The 18,164-nt window shown below is 37.8% G+C and overlaps 1 protein-coding gene across 3 annotated transcripts in view; it reads right to left on the bottom strand.

Annotated features, from left to right (window-relative positions):
- Window positions 1-863: 863 nt before the first annotated feature.
- MIB1 (MIB E3 ubiquitin protein ligase 1) overlaps window positions 864-18,164 on the bottom strand; it is an 86,376-nt gene continuing 69,075 nt past the window's right edge. For 2 of the 3 annotated variants that reach the window (XM_066562386.1, XM_066562402.1), the window contains exon 21: window positions 9,854-16,225. In XM_066562386.1, the coding sequence (XP_066418483.1) occupies window positions 16,085-16,225 (141 nt within the window). In that variant the 3' untranslated portion in view covers window positions 9,854-16,084. Of the gene's footprint in view, window positions 3,619-9,853; window positions 16,226-18,164 lie in introns of those variants that run through there. The other variant, XM_066562394.1, reaches the window with a different exon arrangement.

Below are 18,164 nucleotides of genomic sequence, written 5' to 3'. Positions count from 1 at the left end.
TAAGATCTGTGAAGAAAACTGCTGATGCCAAGAACTGTCCTGAAGTGTAGTTTTTGTTCAGCTCAATGTCTAAGGTTGGATAGTACAGGTGAACTACCACAAGGCACGGCTGAAACAACCCCTGTGTGGATACAATTGAATATATTGCCTCATCCAAACAAGAATAGAAGGGAAAAGCCAATTACTCTGTACTGAGAGCGCTTTCTCATTCAGCTGGCTAGAAATAGGCCAGGGATCTCTTGGTATTGTTAATATTTGAACCACTTTATTTTTCTATATCAAATTATCCTCAGATTTTCAGGCTAATATTCTGTTGTTATGATCTTTCTGGATTCAAATGAGGAAACAGAAATCAATATACATTTGAAGCCAGACAAGCTTTGGCAACCATGTTCTGGCAATTTAGCATGTTAGCACACGTGTCTGGGGTGAGACTTCAGCTTCCAAAGGTACTTTTCATTGCCATGCTCCAGATTCCCCTTCCTCACCCTGCCCAAAGTGCTCACTGAGTGAAGGTGGTTTCCTGAACCCAGTGACTGGCAGCAACCACAACACTTTCTATCTTAGCTCCAGGAACATCAGAAGGCAAATAAATTACTATTTTAGACTGCCCACAGTCAACTGTTTGAGGTCAAACAAAGGTTTAACAACACATTCTAGTTTTAAGGCAAGCTTCAAAAAATACTGTACTACTGGATGACCACAGAGTATTCAATGGTCAAGGCTAAATGGACACCACTGTACCAGGCAAATATTCTAGAGAATTCTGTGACTACTGTTTAAAGGCAGACAGAGTGAATTGATAAGGCAGAGGTCAACAAGTGGTTCTGATATAAAACATTTAAAAAAAAAGCAGACCCAGATCATGGTACAGTAACTTTTATTGCAGAGATCAGTAGGCCAGCACAGCTATTCATAAGTACTGTACATACATGAGTGCTTCGTGCTTATGCCAGCCTGCACAGGCTAAAATGGAAGCATATAACCAATTAGTGTTAATAGGCAAACAATCATTAGAAGTGTTAACAAGTGATGCTGGAGAGGCTGTTTTTCATTTTATTACTGATCTCTAGTAAGTGTTATTATCCTCATAGAATAACATTCTATTATGAAATGCACATGCACAGCATTAAAGCCTTTGATAGTCCAATGCTTGCCAGCAGCAGCAAAACTGTAAACAAAGTGAAAGAATCATTTCTGAAATGCCAACAGCCATTAGTATTCACAAAGTTTGGAGGATGCAGAGAGCCAATACGCTAAAGTGTAAATAACAGGAATTTACTATGACCTGGGGATCTACGGAATAAATTGAGTATTCAGTTTCTTCCCATTTTTTAAAAGAGCCTGAACACACATGCTTAATCTCAATTGATTTGTGCCTGAACTAAGGTCTTCAGTCTGTTATTTATTTTCAAATCTTTTCAGCCAATAGACTCCCCTAACATTTTTCTCTTTTATAACACAGCAAGCAGCTGCAACTAATCATATTTCATTATGGTTTTGTAGATGTTTTGTTTTAAAACAAATTTTATTTAACCAACAAAAATGCAACTGAGCAACTTCTTACTGTAGAAATTTTTCTGAAGACTGGCAGAATTGGACATGACATCAGATACAATCAAGACAATGTATTTGTTTTAAATTTTAGCAAGGAGGACATGGGTTGAGGGGAAAAAAAAACCACTTTGAAATGAAGGACAAGACAGACTTAATCTTTGCCTACTTTCTATTACTGTTCACAGACAGATGACTTGAAAATTACAGATGCATTTTATATGACTACCTATTTATTGCAACCATTTCTTCAGCTTTGACATACAACCAGAACAATAAGTGAACAAGGCTTACATTTCTGTGTTGGAAATATGCAGTCTCCATCCATCAGGAAAAGTCTCAATGGCAACTCATCCTGTGTCATAACTGAGTAACACCAAGCCCCTCCCAAGCCACCTTCAGCACCAACACAACAGAGCAGGGAAGTGCACACAAGCCACTTTACTGCCCTGCATATGCTACATTTAGGAAACTTTACTGAACTATTAAATAAGCAATTATGACAATATAAGATATTAAATGCAGATAGAGTAGTGTCAACCAAGCTACTAAATCTGGGCTTTGGGCTTTCCCACAGAAATATTAGGGGCATTCAAGTAAGCATTATGCCTTTCCTCCCAACACACACTTCTTTATTCTGAAGACATATAAAATTCAGTGAAGAAAGAAAAAAAAGAAAAACATAACACAGCAAAGTCCTACTGGGGAATAGGGTTTTAATGAACACACAAAGCAACTAGGTGACATCTTTATCAGCCCTCATAAACCTTGATTGAATACACAGTGATAAGGCCTGTTTAAACTGTCATCCTCACGATAACAGAGGCAGAGACAACGCCGGCCTTAGCAACGACCTGTGCGAGGGAGGCCCCTGCCGAAGGGGCCACCCTTCCTTCCCACTGCTGGGCAATGTCTGTGCTGTGAACAGTGCCCAGCCTGCACGGCTGCCTGGGCTGTGCCACGCTGGGGGCACAGGGCTGGGATGGCACAACCATGTCTTCTCCCAGCAGTGGCTTGGAAGAGCATCTGAGTCAGCTTCTCTGGCTTTGGGGATGGCCGGTTCTCCAGGGAAGATGGGGGCTTTGAGGAGAGTGACCTTTAGCACTCAGATCTGCAAACAGCAAGAATTCCATATAAGTGGCTTTAAAGAATTCAAGGAAAGGTTTTTGGGGGTTCTTTGGTGTTTGTTTTTGGCTCTTTTGCTGTTGAGGTTTTTTTAAACCACCATCATCTCTGAGGCACATAGCATTAAGCACTAGGAAGCAAGGCAGCATTTGGGGCTAATATGGCTATGGAAGTGGCCAGTGACATGACTTCTATCAGAAGATTGGCCTTGGCCATCTAGGATACTTAATTTTATTTTTTTTTAATAAGTATTTCAGACCTTTAAGCATCTCCAAGAAACATTTATGCAGATTGCTAGGTTAGTAACTTAGGATATAATTATTCTTCTGCAATTATTTCTAACTTTAAAAAAATACAGCATACACTTGAACTTTTATTCTTTCTCCCCAAAATCGTTCTTCTCTCACTGCAATGCTTGCAGTGACACCCACTGGCTGTGGGAGGTGGAGTTGCAGAGAGCACTTATTGAAATACTTCAGTGCACTGACAAGATCACAGAGAACCTCAGAGAAATGTTACCACCCAAAAGCTGGCATTTTGTCAGCTCATTTAGTTATAACTCAGTACCTGCATTGAATACAGCCCTTTCTCATTAACAGATTTAATAAGGAAATAATGATCAACAGTTACTTGTTAAGTATAATAAAATACACATTGGTATATAATTACTAGTTAATTAATAACTCCCAGTGCTTGGGTGGTGGAAGGTATTAGTTCATTTTATGCCTATTTGCTCTGTGACAAGATTGAAGTAGCACTAGTACCTGGTTTCAGTTTTTCATCAGGAAAACACCGAACTGAGCTGGTACACCACAGTGTGACTGGTTGGCAGGGGAGGCATCTTATCTACTCAGGAACTCATTACAGCTGTTGTAGGAGTCCCTGCATACACCAGCAGATTTCTTTTCGTACCCCCAAGCAGTAATTTCTCATTTCACACTTAAGAAAGAGAGGAAACACAAAACTTAGTGACTTGTGTAAAGACTCACAGGAAAACCACGGAAACCAAATGTAACAAATCACAATCTAATGGCCTCAGTTAGAGGATAACTTGTTTCTTCAACTGTACTAGAGAAACTTCTCTATATTATATACACATAGGCTCTTAATGTTTAAACAAAATTATCCAAGTTTAAGCTGAAACACAAACAAATCACTCCTGTTACACAAGGTATTTACCAGAAGAAAAGGCTGAGTTTTAATTTAACTACAACATGATGGCTTGGAAGGGATCAGGGGAAATTTCAGAAATACTTAGAATAAAAAATTAGAAAAAAAAGAGACCTACTTTTTGCCTGCTCCATGGCATAAGCCAAGAGCAAATGGCTCCTGGTTGTGAGCACACAAGGTATGTTTGCTGACTTACTCAGATTAAAAATATTTTAGTCACCCTTGTGTTATTTCCCGCATAGACGGCACTAATGTTCTCTCCAGAAAGTCAGAAGCAGAACTATTACATCCATGGAAAACACATTTATACAGGACTTCCCGCAGAGCCGAAAAAAAAAAAAGTTATCCAATGCCTTCCCAGCCAAACTTCCTCCTGAAGTGAAAAATCCTTCCCTTTGATAAGAAAGCTGTGTCAGACCACATTTCTGTCTCTGACAAAAGAACAGCGCTCCCTTGGCTTGCTCCAGTTTTGGCAGCTGTGCTCAGCAGAACCAGGCCGCTCTTCCCAGCCAGTCACCACACTTAGCAGAGACACCACTTTATCTTCCCTGAACAATAAAACAAAAATGAACTATGTACAAGCAAGCAGTAACTGTGGGTAACACTGCCCACAGCTCCCAGGCAGGCAGTTCTCTGGGTTAGAAATTCCATCAATAATGTAACACATCATTAAAGACCTCTCTGTCCTCCCCCCTCTCCCTTTTTTTTTTCCTTGGCCTGTCCACATTCAAAGCTATCTAAGGAGATGTTCAATGCTGCATAGACACAGTTTGCAGCAGAACAAGCTAGGCTTGTTAGCTTCCTGTGTTCTTTCAGGAGGAAGCAAATTAATAAAGCACAGGGAAGGACACTTTTCGTGCAAACATGGAAAGCTGGTGCCTTATAGATCCTCTTGTTTCTAATTCACTGACAGCCAATCCAGATACACAAGCAAACTTGTTCTAGAGTTTTGGGCTACAAGTACCCAGCACCATCCAGTGCTCTATTTCCAGGTTCCCTAGGGTACCTACTGACCTCATCTCAGGCTACCTACCCTTCCAGAAAAGCCAGATGTACCAACTCATGAAAACTATTATGTTATCATGGATGCAGTGCATTTCCCTCACTGCTAGCTCCTATGGACACAGCATTGTGCCATGAAGATGCCTTAATCTATGTCTGCCCTTCAGACACTGCAGGGCACACAGTATTTAGCATTCAGCTGTGACAGGGAGGAGCTTAACCTAGGATGTGCTAAGCTCTTCCTTATCTTCACTAGAAAAACCTGCCAGCTCCAGGCCATCTGTATTAATATTCCTATGAGCAGTACTGGCCAGCTTAGTGTTTAAATACCTGTACCTCATAAACCAACCAATCTTAGGCCAACAGGTTTAATTTTTGTAGGAAAGGACAGGCCAAACCCAAGAACTCCAGGCACAGCAATGATGCCCCCACTGATTTCCTCTCAAAATTAAACGCCATGTGAAAAAAAAGGCATCTCAACATTTGATAATTGAAGATGGTCAGAAAGAAAAAGATCAGACCAAATCAATATTAAACTCCTTTCCTTGTCCTTACAGAGGATAACACTAGCTCTCCTATAAGCACACACTCACACCCTTGGAAGGATGCTCTGGGGAGAGGTAGTATGATGGTCAGGAATAGCTGGAACAGACATATAGGATATATGTTTGATGGCAAATCCAGATGTAAAGTACCAGTTATGGCAGCATTTTTGGCTAAATGAAAATTGGCAAGAGAAACAAAAAACCAGGCACACTTGCCATCCAGTAGAGGGTGAGAACAACAACAAAAAACTAAAACAAACCAAAAGCCAATCAACCAACCAAAAAAAACCCAATAAACTTTCTTCTGAAACACTCTTGCTAGCTAGCTGGTTTTTTTCTCTCCTGAGGACTATTTGACTACATCCTCAAAGTTGAGAAACTCCTACAAAAGCCCACGAGTAACCTTTCCTGGAGTGCTCAACAACTGCTTGCCAAATCTCGGCGTCACCGCTGGATTCAGCACAGCAGATAAAGCCTAAAATTAAATGTCTGGTATCCCAATCTTGTTAATGAAGATATGCTTTTCAAATCTATTTCATTTCCATGCCACTTACCAATAAAGCAATGTCAGCTCAGGATAAGTAGATGCCCAGAGGGCTTGGCCCACTCAACCCTACTTGGCTGCAGCACTTTAAAAGCTTGAGTGGCTCCCAGCTTCTGCTCGCTGCAGGGCGAGCACCTCACACAGCTCATTACTGAGCAGTTGATTTGCAGCAGCTCCTTTAAGCTGCTGCCTGGGTGCAGACAGCCACAGCACACAGAAAATCCAAGTCAAGATCACTTACTCCTTTACATCCTCAGTGTGTGCCATGGGAAGAAAACTGTGTTAAATAAAACAGCAAATCCACAACTTTTGCACCAGGGACTGGCTCGTAACTCTCATGCCTTCCTTCTCCATGGGTGGAATAATTTTCAGTATAATTATAAGACGTATTCCTCCAGGGAGATTTGGTGTGGAGGGACCTATCCAGGGTGGTGGGACATGCAGGACATGGCAGGGTTCCAGCAGGACTCAATGTATCCATGTTACAGGCTCCCCAAAGAGGGTACAGAGGAATTTAAAACTCAGTTTTAGTAAACCACTCTTCTCTCTGTCAAATTTGCCATCTGAGTTTCTTACTTCATAAATGCCAGAAGAACTAGGTCTATGGCTGTATTTTAGCTTTAAGTTTCCCTATTCCCCTACTCTAGCCCACTTCTCTATCTCAACAAAATAGTATGGTGCTTCCAGACTCTATGTCCTCTACAGGAAATGGTGGGAGAATGCAGTTTCAGCAGACAACAAGATCAAGATTTCCTCAGGCTTACACACAATCAGAATCACCTGAACAAAACCCAATATCGATATAAATTAGGTGCCTTAAGTGCCATGTGCTATAAATCAGAAAAACAGACAAAAAACTTGAATATGTTGTACAGCTGTACCACAAACAGCTTAACTAGGGCTCTGTGTTAGGAAAGCCACCTTATCTGGATAGACCTGAAGTGATCTTTATTTTTTATCCTTTACTGGTCTCATCACAGAAAAGAGGAAAAATAATAGTATTGTATCAATAGTATCAAAGCCAACAATCTGTGGCCATTGGGAAATAGATGGTATATAATTGGCATTTAGTTTATATAGCTTTCATACAGAACCTCATGCTACCTTACAACTATAAAGCATATACATGGTAGGGATTATGTAATCTTAGCAGAAAAGAAATACTTGGAATGTGATTTCAGATTTACCTTGTTCAAAGAGATGGAATTATTTTCCTAATTCTTTATGGAGGCAGCAAGAAGTCCAAAACCAGACCCCTTCTCTTTGCAAGCAATCCTACTGAACTTCCTCCAGGCAACATAAGTGCACAAGACACTCTAGATGGAAGCTTCTCTCTTCTAGTTGCTTGTGAGTTTCTTTGAGAAGTAACCCTTAAGCTGCCACCAAAAACCAAATCCAGGATACAGTAAGAATGAAAATTAGAGGTGGCCTATAGGACAAAAGGACATCACCCAAGCTAAACAACCTTGAAACACTTACTTGTTTCTGCATTTCCTCATACGGTTGAGATCAGAAGTGGCCCCTATCCTTTCCTCAGGGGTAGACAAAAACTTTTTCTTATGCCACCAATGGGGAGAAACAAGGGATGTCAATAAATTAATGTGAAATTATGCCAAGAACAAATTCAGGAATTCCTCCTGTCAGTACAGAAATTCACAGTGGAGTTAGGGACACAAGGACAAGGCTTCACTATGCTTATGGCAACCTCAAGTGTAAAAGAACACAGGAGGACAGAAGGGACAGAAGGGACACACCAAGAAGGAAGGGACACAGTTCTGCTATCGAAAATACAGACAAAGAAAGAATTGCAATGGAGGATTTCAGTAGTGGGGACAGAAGCACTGAGGACATGAAATACAAACCCCACAACAGTTGTGACAGAGAGAATAACAAGAGTTGCAAACATGGAGGTAAGGAAGGTCCCTTGTTAAAGTCAACGCACAAAAGAACCTGTGCCTGAATGACATTGACCATCTCAACATTCTTATTTGTGAAACATGACTTTGCTACCGGGGATGGAAATTTTTGTTGAAGAAATAGCTCTCTGGTCTGTTCAGCCTCTTGGGAGAAAGATTATGAGTTACTTCAACTTCAAACTTCTGGCCTTCAAGTAACTTGCATACTCAGGGAAGCCTTGAGAAGCTGGACATTCCTTCCACTGAGCAGCCTGATAGGCTTCAAAGCATATTTAACTGTAAGTTGTGTTACTATAGAGTGGAAAATATTAATCAGCTCTTGCCATCTAGGGAGACTGTGGTTATCATTAAGAATATGTGGGACACTCTTACAAGAATTCTTTTCCCCTGCCTGCTGGACAAGCTCTTTCATATCGTTTATCTGCTCCAACTGCATGCTTTTGAAAAAAAGCTTGACTAAATGAATACTTTCAACTAGAGCTAAAGGCAAACACTCCACTGGAACTTTGCCCTAATCAATAGTAGCAATGTTCATGTCACATGAGAGTCAGAGGATAGAATATGGTGCTTACTGAAGTCAGCAAATAACCTAATTATACTTAGCCTGCTTGAAGAAGGAGACAAGTTAGGTCTGGTCCACCCACATATTAATGCAATCATCATTATCCTTATCCCTTGTTTGCTTTGTGCTTATATTGTAATAAAAAGTGGTGCCAAATGGAGGGTGCTACTGACCCCTTGTGGGAGAAATATACTTTTTAGGATGCCGACATGTCAATGGGGAAATCGGCTCAGGATTAAGTTTGTCTCCTTACCTCCCACAGATTTATTTCTAAGGAAAATTCAGTGAAACAGTGTTAGTGTTGCAAGAGGTCACTATAGTCTCACAAGTGTATTTTAAAAAATTTAGAAATTAGGTTTATTAGCTTCTCTAGGGCAGTCACATAAGCATCAATAAATCCTTGTAGATCAATAAATTGTAGTAGATACTGCAATGACTTTCCCATAACTTAAAGTCTTGCATTGTTGAAGACTAAAATTTGTACATTGCCAGTTGGCACAGTTCTCAGTTTTTAATATAAACTATTTTAATCCATCATGGCATCACTTCTAAAGACTGCAAAAAACCCCTACCTTACTATCTCCTGGAAAGCAAGGACATGCTACTCTGCTGAAAAGGAAACAAACCATTTAAAATCCTTAAGTTTTTTTCAGCCAAAACCTTCTTTTAAGTATCAAGAAAAGTTGGTATGATTCATTCTTGAAAGCAAAAGTTTTCCAAGGCACGTCACCATCATGAGCAGGGCTGCACAAAAATTCAACTTTATTCAATTTTATTTCTGACAACTTATATTTCCTTTCCTTATGGGGGAAAACGAAGTCTGAAAAGGAAGGCTAATGCTTTTTTATTCCAATACTACCACTAATCTTTACTCCCTAAATGAGAGTACACCCATGAAGAAATCTGCATTTGATTCATGTCAAATCCAAAGGAAATCTCCATGCACCTTCACCACTCCCATCAGAAACAGACAACTGTATATTGAATATAGCTGGAATGACTTAGAACAGCCAAGTGCACTATACAGAAATTAACTGCATTACACAGTACTTATAAAATTATTATAATTATTTATATTGTACACTAGGAAACAGCCTTCTCAAAATCTAAACCCATCAATACCAAACACTATTAAAACCTGCAGCTTCCACTGCAATCAACAGCAGGGGCTGAAACCCTTGAGACCACAGAGATGAAGTCTTCAACCAATGCCAGCACTGCTCCTGTCATGTTCAATGAACACATAAGGAGAAATATGTGAACAGCTCATAAATCCCAAAGCAAAGAACAAGAGGCTACTTCAAATGTATTTTAACAAATTGCATAAATTATTTTAAAATAAAGTTTCTCAAAAGTATTTGAAAACACTGTTTTTATACAGACCTGTCATATAAACCAAGGCTGAAGAAACTTGAAAAATGAAAAGAAACTGAGAAAGAGAGCAACAAACTTTTTATTCTGTCAGTTCCTTTTTTCACCTGTACACTAGGACAAATAAAAACATTAAGCCATATAAGTCTGGTTGGTTTTGTTGCCTTTGATTACATAGGCTTTTTTTTTTTTTTTTTTTTACAAATGCATCCATTAAATTGAATCCTAAAAGTACAAACCATGATGCAGCATCTGTTGTCTCAGAATATGGAAGTTACTGTATCTGGCAGGAGATGTTTAAATGATCACATTCACATAGCCAGATCTGTAAAGGCCATTCAATTACAAGTAAACACAGAGTCTAACATACACTTAACAGCAACTCGGGTCAGTAGAACAGTACTATGAACTGCATATTTACAGAAAAATTTGCACATAATCCAGAAATAATTTTAAATCAACCTTTCTGTTGTTACAACATAATCCACCCTTTGAACTTCTACTGTGCTGCTTTAACAACGTTTGAGTACCTTGGAGATTCAAAGGCACATAGCACTTCTGATGCTTCTACAAACTCATTCTTCAGGAACATATTACAAAAGAACCAGTTTTTTGAAGAATTTCAGACTGCAAAATTTCTCAATAAAGTCTGGTGCTCCTTTAAACATTGTATGCAAACAAGTAACCAAGTTTGCAAATACCTTTTCAGGTATCCAATTTTCAAATTCCATGGTGACATCTAACATCATTACAACTCAGAAGGAGGAAGACAAATGAGCCACCACCCTTTTTCCAATGTTGTGTGCAAAATATCAGTATTAATTCAGCCCAACTATACTTTTAAATCAAAGCTCTTCAAAAAGTCAGTATACATCTTATATGACAAGTTTTACTAACCATACAGTACATCAGCATTTCCTTTGAAAAGCTTAGACCTTGCTAAGCAGTTTTAAAGTAAGCAGTTATATAACGCTATCTGCATACAGAAATACACTACATTCACACAGGCAACCTTAAATTTCTCCAATAAACAGTCATGTCAAAATCTACAGTTTACAGAAAATACAAAGTTAGTTTTAACAAAAGCAAAAATGCTCATTATGATTCAGTAAAAACTGTTTCCTAACATGAATAGTTTGCATTCATAAAGACACTAAGGCTGGGACAAATTAAGTATTTCTAGAAGCTCAAAATTACACAAAGTTTTCTAACTATGAAATGGCATGCAAACATACTGATTTTATTGTTGGTTATTTCTCTCTCGCTTACAGAAGATTTACCAGATCAGAGTAAAGCCGCTGCTTTTACATGTTATACAATGACCTCTTCCTCACACTAAAAATGTCACATACAGAAAATTTTCTCAGCTGTCTTTGACACAAAAGCTGCTTCTTTAAATGTGAATATTATGCCCTTAGATCCTCATGACCAGTGCAACAATTAAACAGCTTTCAGAAAGCTTAACAATATCTAAATTTGCCAATTTTCCTTTACAGAAAATATATACAAGTTTATAAGTCCATGGCGAGGGCATTACAACTATATTAACATCAACTCACTAACTGGATTGAAAAGATACTTGCATTCTTGTGAAGACCCTATGGCTGCTGCCCATTTAGTAGTTCTATCAAGGCACTGTACAGTCATTAAATCTCTAGTATTCTCCAAGATGTGCTGAAGAATATTGTGAATGTGTTTAAGTTGTTAAAAAGCCCTGAGTCAGAACTTGCGTATTTACCACAGGCTGAGCTATAAAAATGGCACATACTAAAGCTTCTGCAGACAACAGTTTAGCTTTGTCAACACAAACAAAGTATGAAATGCACAGAAAGACAACAGTATGAATTCCAGGAACTTATGCACAGGTATACAATGTACTTTGTGGCAAATCACACACTGCTATTGTACGCAACTTTTACACAGTAATTTTCTAAAGTAAAAAAACCTCTGCAATGTATTCAGACATCAAAACTGATGAAGCAAAAGAAAACTGATGTCTTCCCCACCCCTTCCCAAAGACTACGAACAGCTAGAGAAGAATTCAGCACTTTGACAGAAAGGAGGTAGCACTGCTAAAGGTTAGACTGTAGTGTTGTTGGGGTTTGGTTTTTTAAAGTGAAAACTTGACCCATGCAGCACAAAGAACAGGATAGGCTCTTCGGTTCACCAGCTGCTACTGGAAGAGTAAAATTAAATTTCTCAGAGGAAGCTCAGATCACTAGCTGAAAGCAGCTTCTTCAAACAATTTAGTGTTTACACTAACTGCAATTAATACTGCTAAAGATAATTACACATACATAAACCTTCATCTCTAGAAAATATCTACACAATAAGTACTTAATTATTTTTAAAAGACCATTTCAGGTCTTTAAAAGAAGCTAAAATACCAATTATAAGATTATGCTAAAAAGGCACAAGTACTTGTGCAAATCTGCTATATTCTCACCCAGTCCAAGTTAAGAATACCACCTTCTAATCAAACTTCCACATTTAGAAAGGAACTTGTTTGCTATCTCACCAGTCTAGTTTTTATTATCCACTTCAGGAAAAAGGGATTTCTCCAAACCCCAATGTACAAATACACAGTAATCCAACAAATGGAAAGTAGGCAATAGCAGCCCAGATTTTGAGAAGTGCCATATAAGCTTGGGCCACAATAAGTGATGATACAAGTTTTGAGGGGAAAAAAAGTCAAAAGTAGTTATACAAAAGTGAACAATCTACAACTATTTAGTTTATTCTGTTAACCTCCTAGGTTGTCTTTACACTTTAAATCACTACATAGTGATATGACTGTTTATGTCCCTTAATGAATGGAAAAGAAAGTATTTTACTTAAACATCTGAGCATACCTCACACTGAACAATACATATTTTTAGGTGTCTTGTTACTTGTTGCAAGAAACAAATGGAGATATTTCATTCAATTTAATTTCAAAATTGTTATTAAATGCTGGGGAATGGACATAACAAACCTTACAACCCTTACATTCTACGACTTTACAATAAATTAAGAGATAAATGCCTAACTGATTTTTCTAATTTTCACTTTGCTCAGGTGAAATTTAGACTTTAATCTTTTGTTGAAGACAGATGCACAGTGATATTTCCTTAACTCTACTACTTGTTATGATCCCCTTTGGCCTTCAAGTGAACTTCTCATCCTTCAAATATGTGCTATCCAATTAAACATTCACACTCTGTGCACAGATAACCACAAAATAAAGTGAATGAGCTTACTGGGATCCTCAACAACACTGGCTCACCTTCTACACCTGAATTAAAAGAGAGAGTCTAATATAAATATTTATTTCCATAAATGATACTGGATTTGCAAGCATTTTTCCTCTTTAAGTTTTTTGAAAGGCAAACTGTATCGCCATCTCCAGACATGATACAGCTCTTCCTCCTGTCAATAAAAGACCTATATAAATAATTCAAGCATCTTGGTTAGCTTTCCTAGTTTTTAGAATTCAGTTGTTTTTCTTGGCACTAAAATAGTTGTTTTTCTGCGTCACCATCAAGCTGACACAGTTCAGTCTCAACTGGCACACAACATTGCTGAATGAGTCCAATCACAAACTCCCATGCAGTCACATCCATCTGCTGTGAGTGCAGTATAGGATACTAAAGCTGCTCCTACAGCAATACCTTCAGTCATTGTCTCCATTTCCATAGGACTGTGATGGTATTCAAGCACTGAGGGTATTAAACAGTAACTTACATCCAGTTTCCTACCCAGGATGCTTCAGATCTGTTCTAACTCAGCTGAATTATTCAGCTGATGTTAAGCTGGAATACTTTCAAGTAACTCTGGCTTGTTCCAGCAACAGTCAGGAAAATGTGAACTGCTATACTGAGGTTTCAGTTTTGAGTTGTGTTATCAAGAAGAGATCCACCCTGCATCTGCACAGCCAAGTTTGCAGAGGTTGCCTTAAAGAATTAAGAGGACAAAATATGTCTGCCAGAGACAGAGGAAATCAAGGTACAAATCTGATGGATGACAGGCTAAAACTGAGAATGGATCATCAAATGGCACATCCTATTATAGAAGTATTTCCAGGGGAAGCCTGACAAGAAACTGAAGCCTACTACAGAAAGTTCAGCTGTAAAACATGCTACCAAAAAAATAACCACCAAAAAACCCAAACCAAAAACCTTAGTAACATGCATATTGTGCAAATGAAAACTGCAATGAACACTTAGATGCACGCGGAGTTCAAGTGGAGATACCCAAAATGATGAACTGAAAAAAGGCCTTACATCAAAAACTTTCCAAAACTCCTTGAAATTACGGTACTTTTGAATAGGAATCAAGAAGCTAAAAAAGGGAAGCCTGCTTCATTTGGTCAAGAATACAATTATCTGAGAACAGATGACTACTAGTATACAAAATAAACCAGACTATTACAGTGACTCCAGATTGTGATTGTGTCCAATGAAAGAACACTGAAAATAATGAGGAACATTTGGAATGCTGGATGAGGATTAAAGATGGCTATTGTAAGGCTGTGTATTACACCACTTCATGGTGTTAAAAGCCCCTCTACATATACTTTTCCAATATATCACTGTACTTGTTTCCTGGAAAACTTTATTCAGTGTTTAAATCTTATTGCTTAAAGGTTTGTCTATCTTTACAGTTTATTACTAACAGTCTTCTGAGACATTTGCCAACATTTGCACAGTTCAGGCATATCAAGATCAGTTTCAGAAGACAGATTGATTTATCTGCAAGGACCACAATTACAACATTATCCTTACTTGGATCCTTCCCTGAACTATCCTTTTATCCACATTTTAGACATATGCAATGAGAATTCAATGATAAATTCATCTTAGCTGCAAGTAAGGCACCTAAGTGACTCCAGCACGGATTTCTTTAATGTTCTGCAAGAGCACATCCAAATGAAGTCTGCACAATGGCAATGGGCTACATGAACTGTGCACTCAGAAAACAGTCAAATCACTTAGGAGCAAGCACAGATTCCTTTTAGCTACAAGAGATCCTTAAATCAGTGTATTTTCTACCACTAAAAAGGATGAAAGGATACATTTGTTTTCAAAATATTAATAGTTTGCAGTCCCTAACAGTAGCATTTTGGAGGTCAGGAGGAACAGCTTTTTATCATGTCAGGGACAAGAAACTCCTTCAGCAAAATTCAGCTCAACTAGGCACAGCTCACAAAATTCACTGTTCTGTCAGCAATATCTTCATTTGCAGTATTATTAGGTAATGCTCACAGATAAGTTCTGGTGTTAACACCCCACTTAGATGAATAATCAATATTAAATATTCTCTTTTGCTGTTGACACTGTTTGCCTGGAGACAATAAAACTCACTTAAAAAGAAAGGAAATTTTGCAAAATCTCTTTTTTCCGAATTCACAGACCCACAATTTCTAAATGGCTCTGCATGTATGTGTTTCTACACAATGGATCAAATTCACTCATCTAAAAGGGATAACTGACCCACAGCTCAAATGTTCTCCTTTCCACTCAAGCTAAAAGCAATTCCATACAAAGTCAAGTAATTAGCAGAATTATGAAGCTCGCTATTTAAGTTACTTAGCTTGAACCTGTTAGCTCAAAGTGCAGTTTTGGAAACATAATGCTTCTAAAACAGATTTTTCTTTTTATTGTTTTCTACACAACCCATCCTCAGGAACAAAGGACATGATGAAGTCAGAATTACCCTACCATTGCATTCTGAGGCATGACCTTATGGGAATAGTGTATCTATTATTACTGTGCATATATTTTGTATTGATTTTTCATGACTGTGTATTTCAAGACAGAAATTAATTGTGAATCAGAACTGTCACAGGAAATGTCAACACTCTCCAGAAAAGCACAAAGCCAAAAAAAAAAAAAAAATCCTAAATATTTATGTTTGGTAGTAACTGAGTAACTGACAATATAAAAAAAAAATTCCCTTACATCACTTGACATCTGATACATACATGATACACATGAACAAAACCAAAATAAGATTGTTTCTTTAAACTTTAAGGGGAAGAAGAAGACAGAAACAAAATGGAAAAAAGACTGCTTTAAATTAGCATTAGGCTTAGAAGTTTTTTAAGAGTAAAGCTACAAGCTGACTGTTCAAATACTGTTTCTTTTATTTGGTGTGTTCACAGTCTTTAAACAATTACTATGTAACAAACTTGTGCTACAGTATTAGAAATGTTTTCATCAGAACCCTTTACTACCTTTCAAACTAACAGAGGTTTAAAAGCATCAACATGTCCTTACTCTTTCACAACCTAGTAAAAAAAGGCCCTGGCCCCTGCTCAGTACAAAAGGATCCTCCGTTCGATGGCCTTGCGGCAAATGGGGCACTCGCTCATCCGGTCTCCGCAAAGCTGGCACGTCCCGTGGCCACACAGGAAGATCATGTTCTTCAGGCGGTCCAGACACACAGGACACATCGTCTGCAAAAGATTTGGACAGGTTACCTCCTCAGTGGTAGTAGTCACACAGTACTGAGTGTGCAACATCTCAACTGCTGAAATTCAACAACAAATATGTCATCCTAAGCATAGCAGATAATTACCATAGCCACTAAGCTAAATTGTGGGGGTTTTTTTAAATCCCATTTTTATTCCACATGGACTTAAAATATATGGGCTTTTCCTACTCCATCATGACACAACCACGTAGATTTTTTCAAAATATGATTTCTTTAATTAAGGCAATCCAGTAGTAGGTTGACACCATATTTTCAATATAATTATGCAGATTTGCAACATTAAAACACTCTTCAGAAACATTCTACTTTATATCATATAATCTTCCAGGGAACAAAACATCAATAGCTTGATGTATGCAATGCTTGGGTAATGATTTACAAATTTCTTCTCAGGCTAGCTAGCCATTCATAAACTTACCTGTAAACACCAAGCACTCAACACCCACAGAAGGAATAAAAATGTTGCCTAATTGATATGTAAAATTTAGTACTTTGTGGAAGTTATCTAGATTTTCAACAAAAAGAACACCTCAAGTTTCAAATTAAGAACAGTTTAATAAATCTGTAACCTTTACTCATAACAGCAGCACAGCAAACTTTTAAAATCAGTTTTAATTGCTGAACGTGAAGTGATGGTCAATGCCCAAAGTTCTTCAACAGCAAAATTCATTTTGCACCAAGTCACTAAGGAACAATGTCCTTCACCTTTTGTCATGTGCAGAAATTGAAGTTTTCATAAGGCATGTTCCTTCACCATAAATATATTGCAGCCATATTAGGATTTCATTTATAACAGTTTATCAAATGTTAGTAAATGAACAGATGTTACAACAGATGAAAATTGTTAAGACCATTCTATAGAACAAATCAAATCTAAGATGTCCTCTTATCTGAGACATACTACAAATATCTAACAATTACAAATATTGATCTCATACATAAAATGAAATACTGACAATGCTTGTATTTCAAATACAAATTCATTTTATCACCACCTTGCACCTGTGATTTACTTCTGTACTCATCAATGGGGCTTCACTTCAATTTGTTCCTTGCATGAGAGAAAATTCATACCAAGGTACCCTGTTCAGAAAAATCCTAAAGCACATTTTCTATGAAATCAAGAGGTATTACTTCCTAGGGTAGATAGCATAACTCAAGACCAAAAGAATTCACCAAAATTCTGTTTAAGAGTTTAAATTGGCATGGAATCTGGCCAAATCACTATTTTTATCTTCAGGGTACTAGTATAATGGACTAGCAGGAAAATAAAACTTCCAGGTAAAACCTTAAGCCATTTTATATTGTAAAAAAGCCCTGAAGGGGAATGTGCTCCAGCTTTGCCAGAATTTCCACAATACTGTAACAAAACATTCTCAAACTAAGAATTTAAAGAAGACTGTCTGTCTGTCTGTCAATCAGTCCTGCTCATTTTTCCATTCACATCAAGTCATCACCTTCACATCCTACACATCAATGGGACCTTTAGAGTATTCCTCCTCCAGCAACTCACAGACTTCAGGTATCAGTGAAACAGCTATTTCCAATGCAATGAATACACAGCTGTGTGACACGTGTCTATAACTTGGCAGCGCTGGCGTGATGATCTTTCACAAAGGACTGACAAAGCAAACACTCATCTTATCTTTGGGAAAATCCCCAATGTGTAGCATTTACTGTATGTTTTGGCTAATTATTTGCTTTTGTGTCTAAATATAATATCAGAATTACCGAAGTTACAAGGGTCTCTTTCTCTCCAAATGCTACACCATTATTTAAAAATGAAAACATCCATTAAGGAACACAGAAAAAATTAAAAAATCAAATCTGTTGAAACATCATTACTTTGAACTGTTTCATTCAGTCAAGGACAGAAATCCCAACATTTCCTTTTATAGATA

This window comes from Molothrus aeneus, chromosome 1 (assembly GCF_037042795.1).
Source record: "Molothrus aeneus isolate 106 chromosome 1, BPBGC_Maene_1.0, whole genome shotgun sequence".
Lineage (NCBI taxonomy): Eukaryota > Metazoa > Chordata > Aves > Passeriformes > Icteridae > Molothrus > Molothrus aeneus.
The sequence above is the reverse complement of the archived record's forward strand: the minus strand, read 5'-3'. Positions and strand labels throughout refer to the sequence as shown.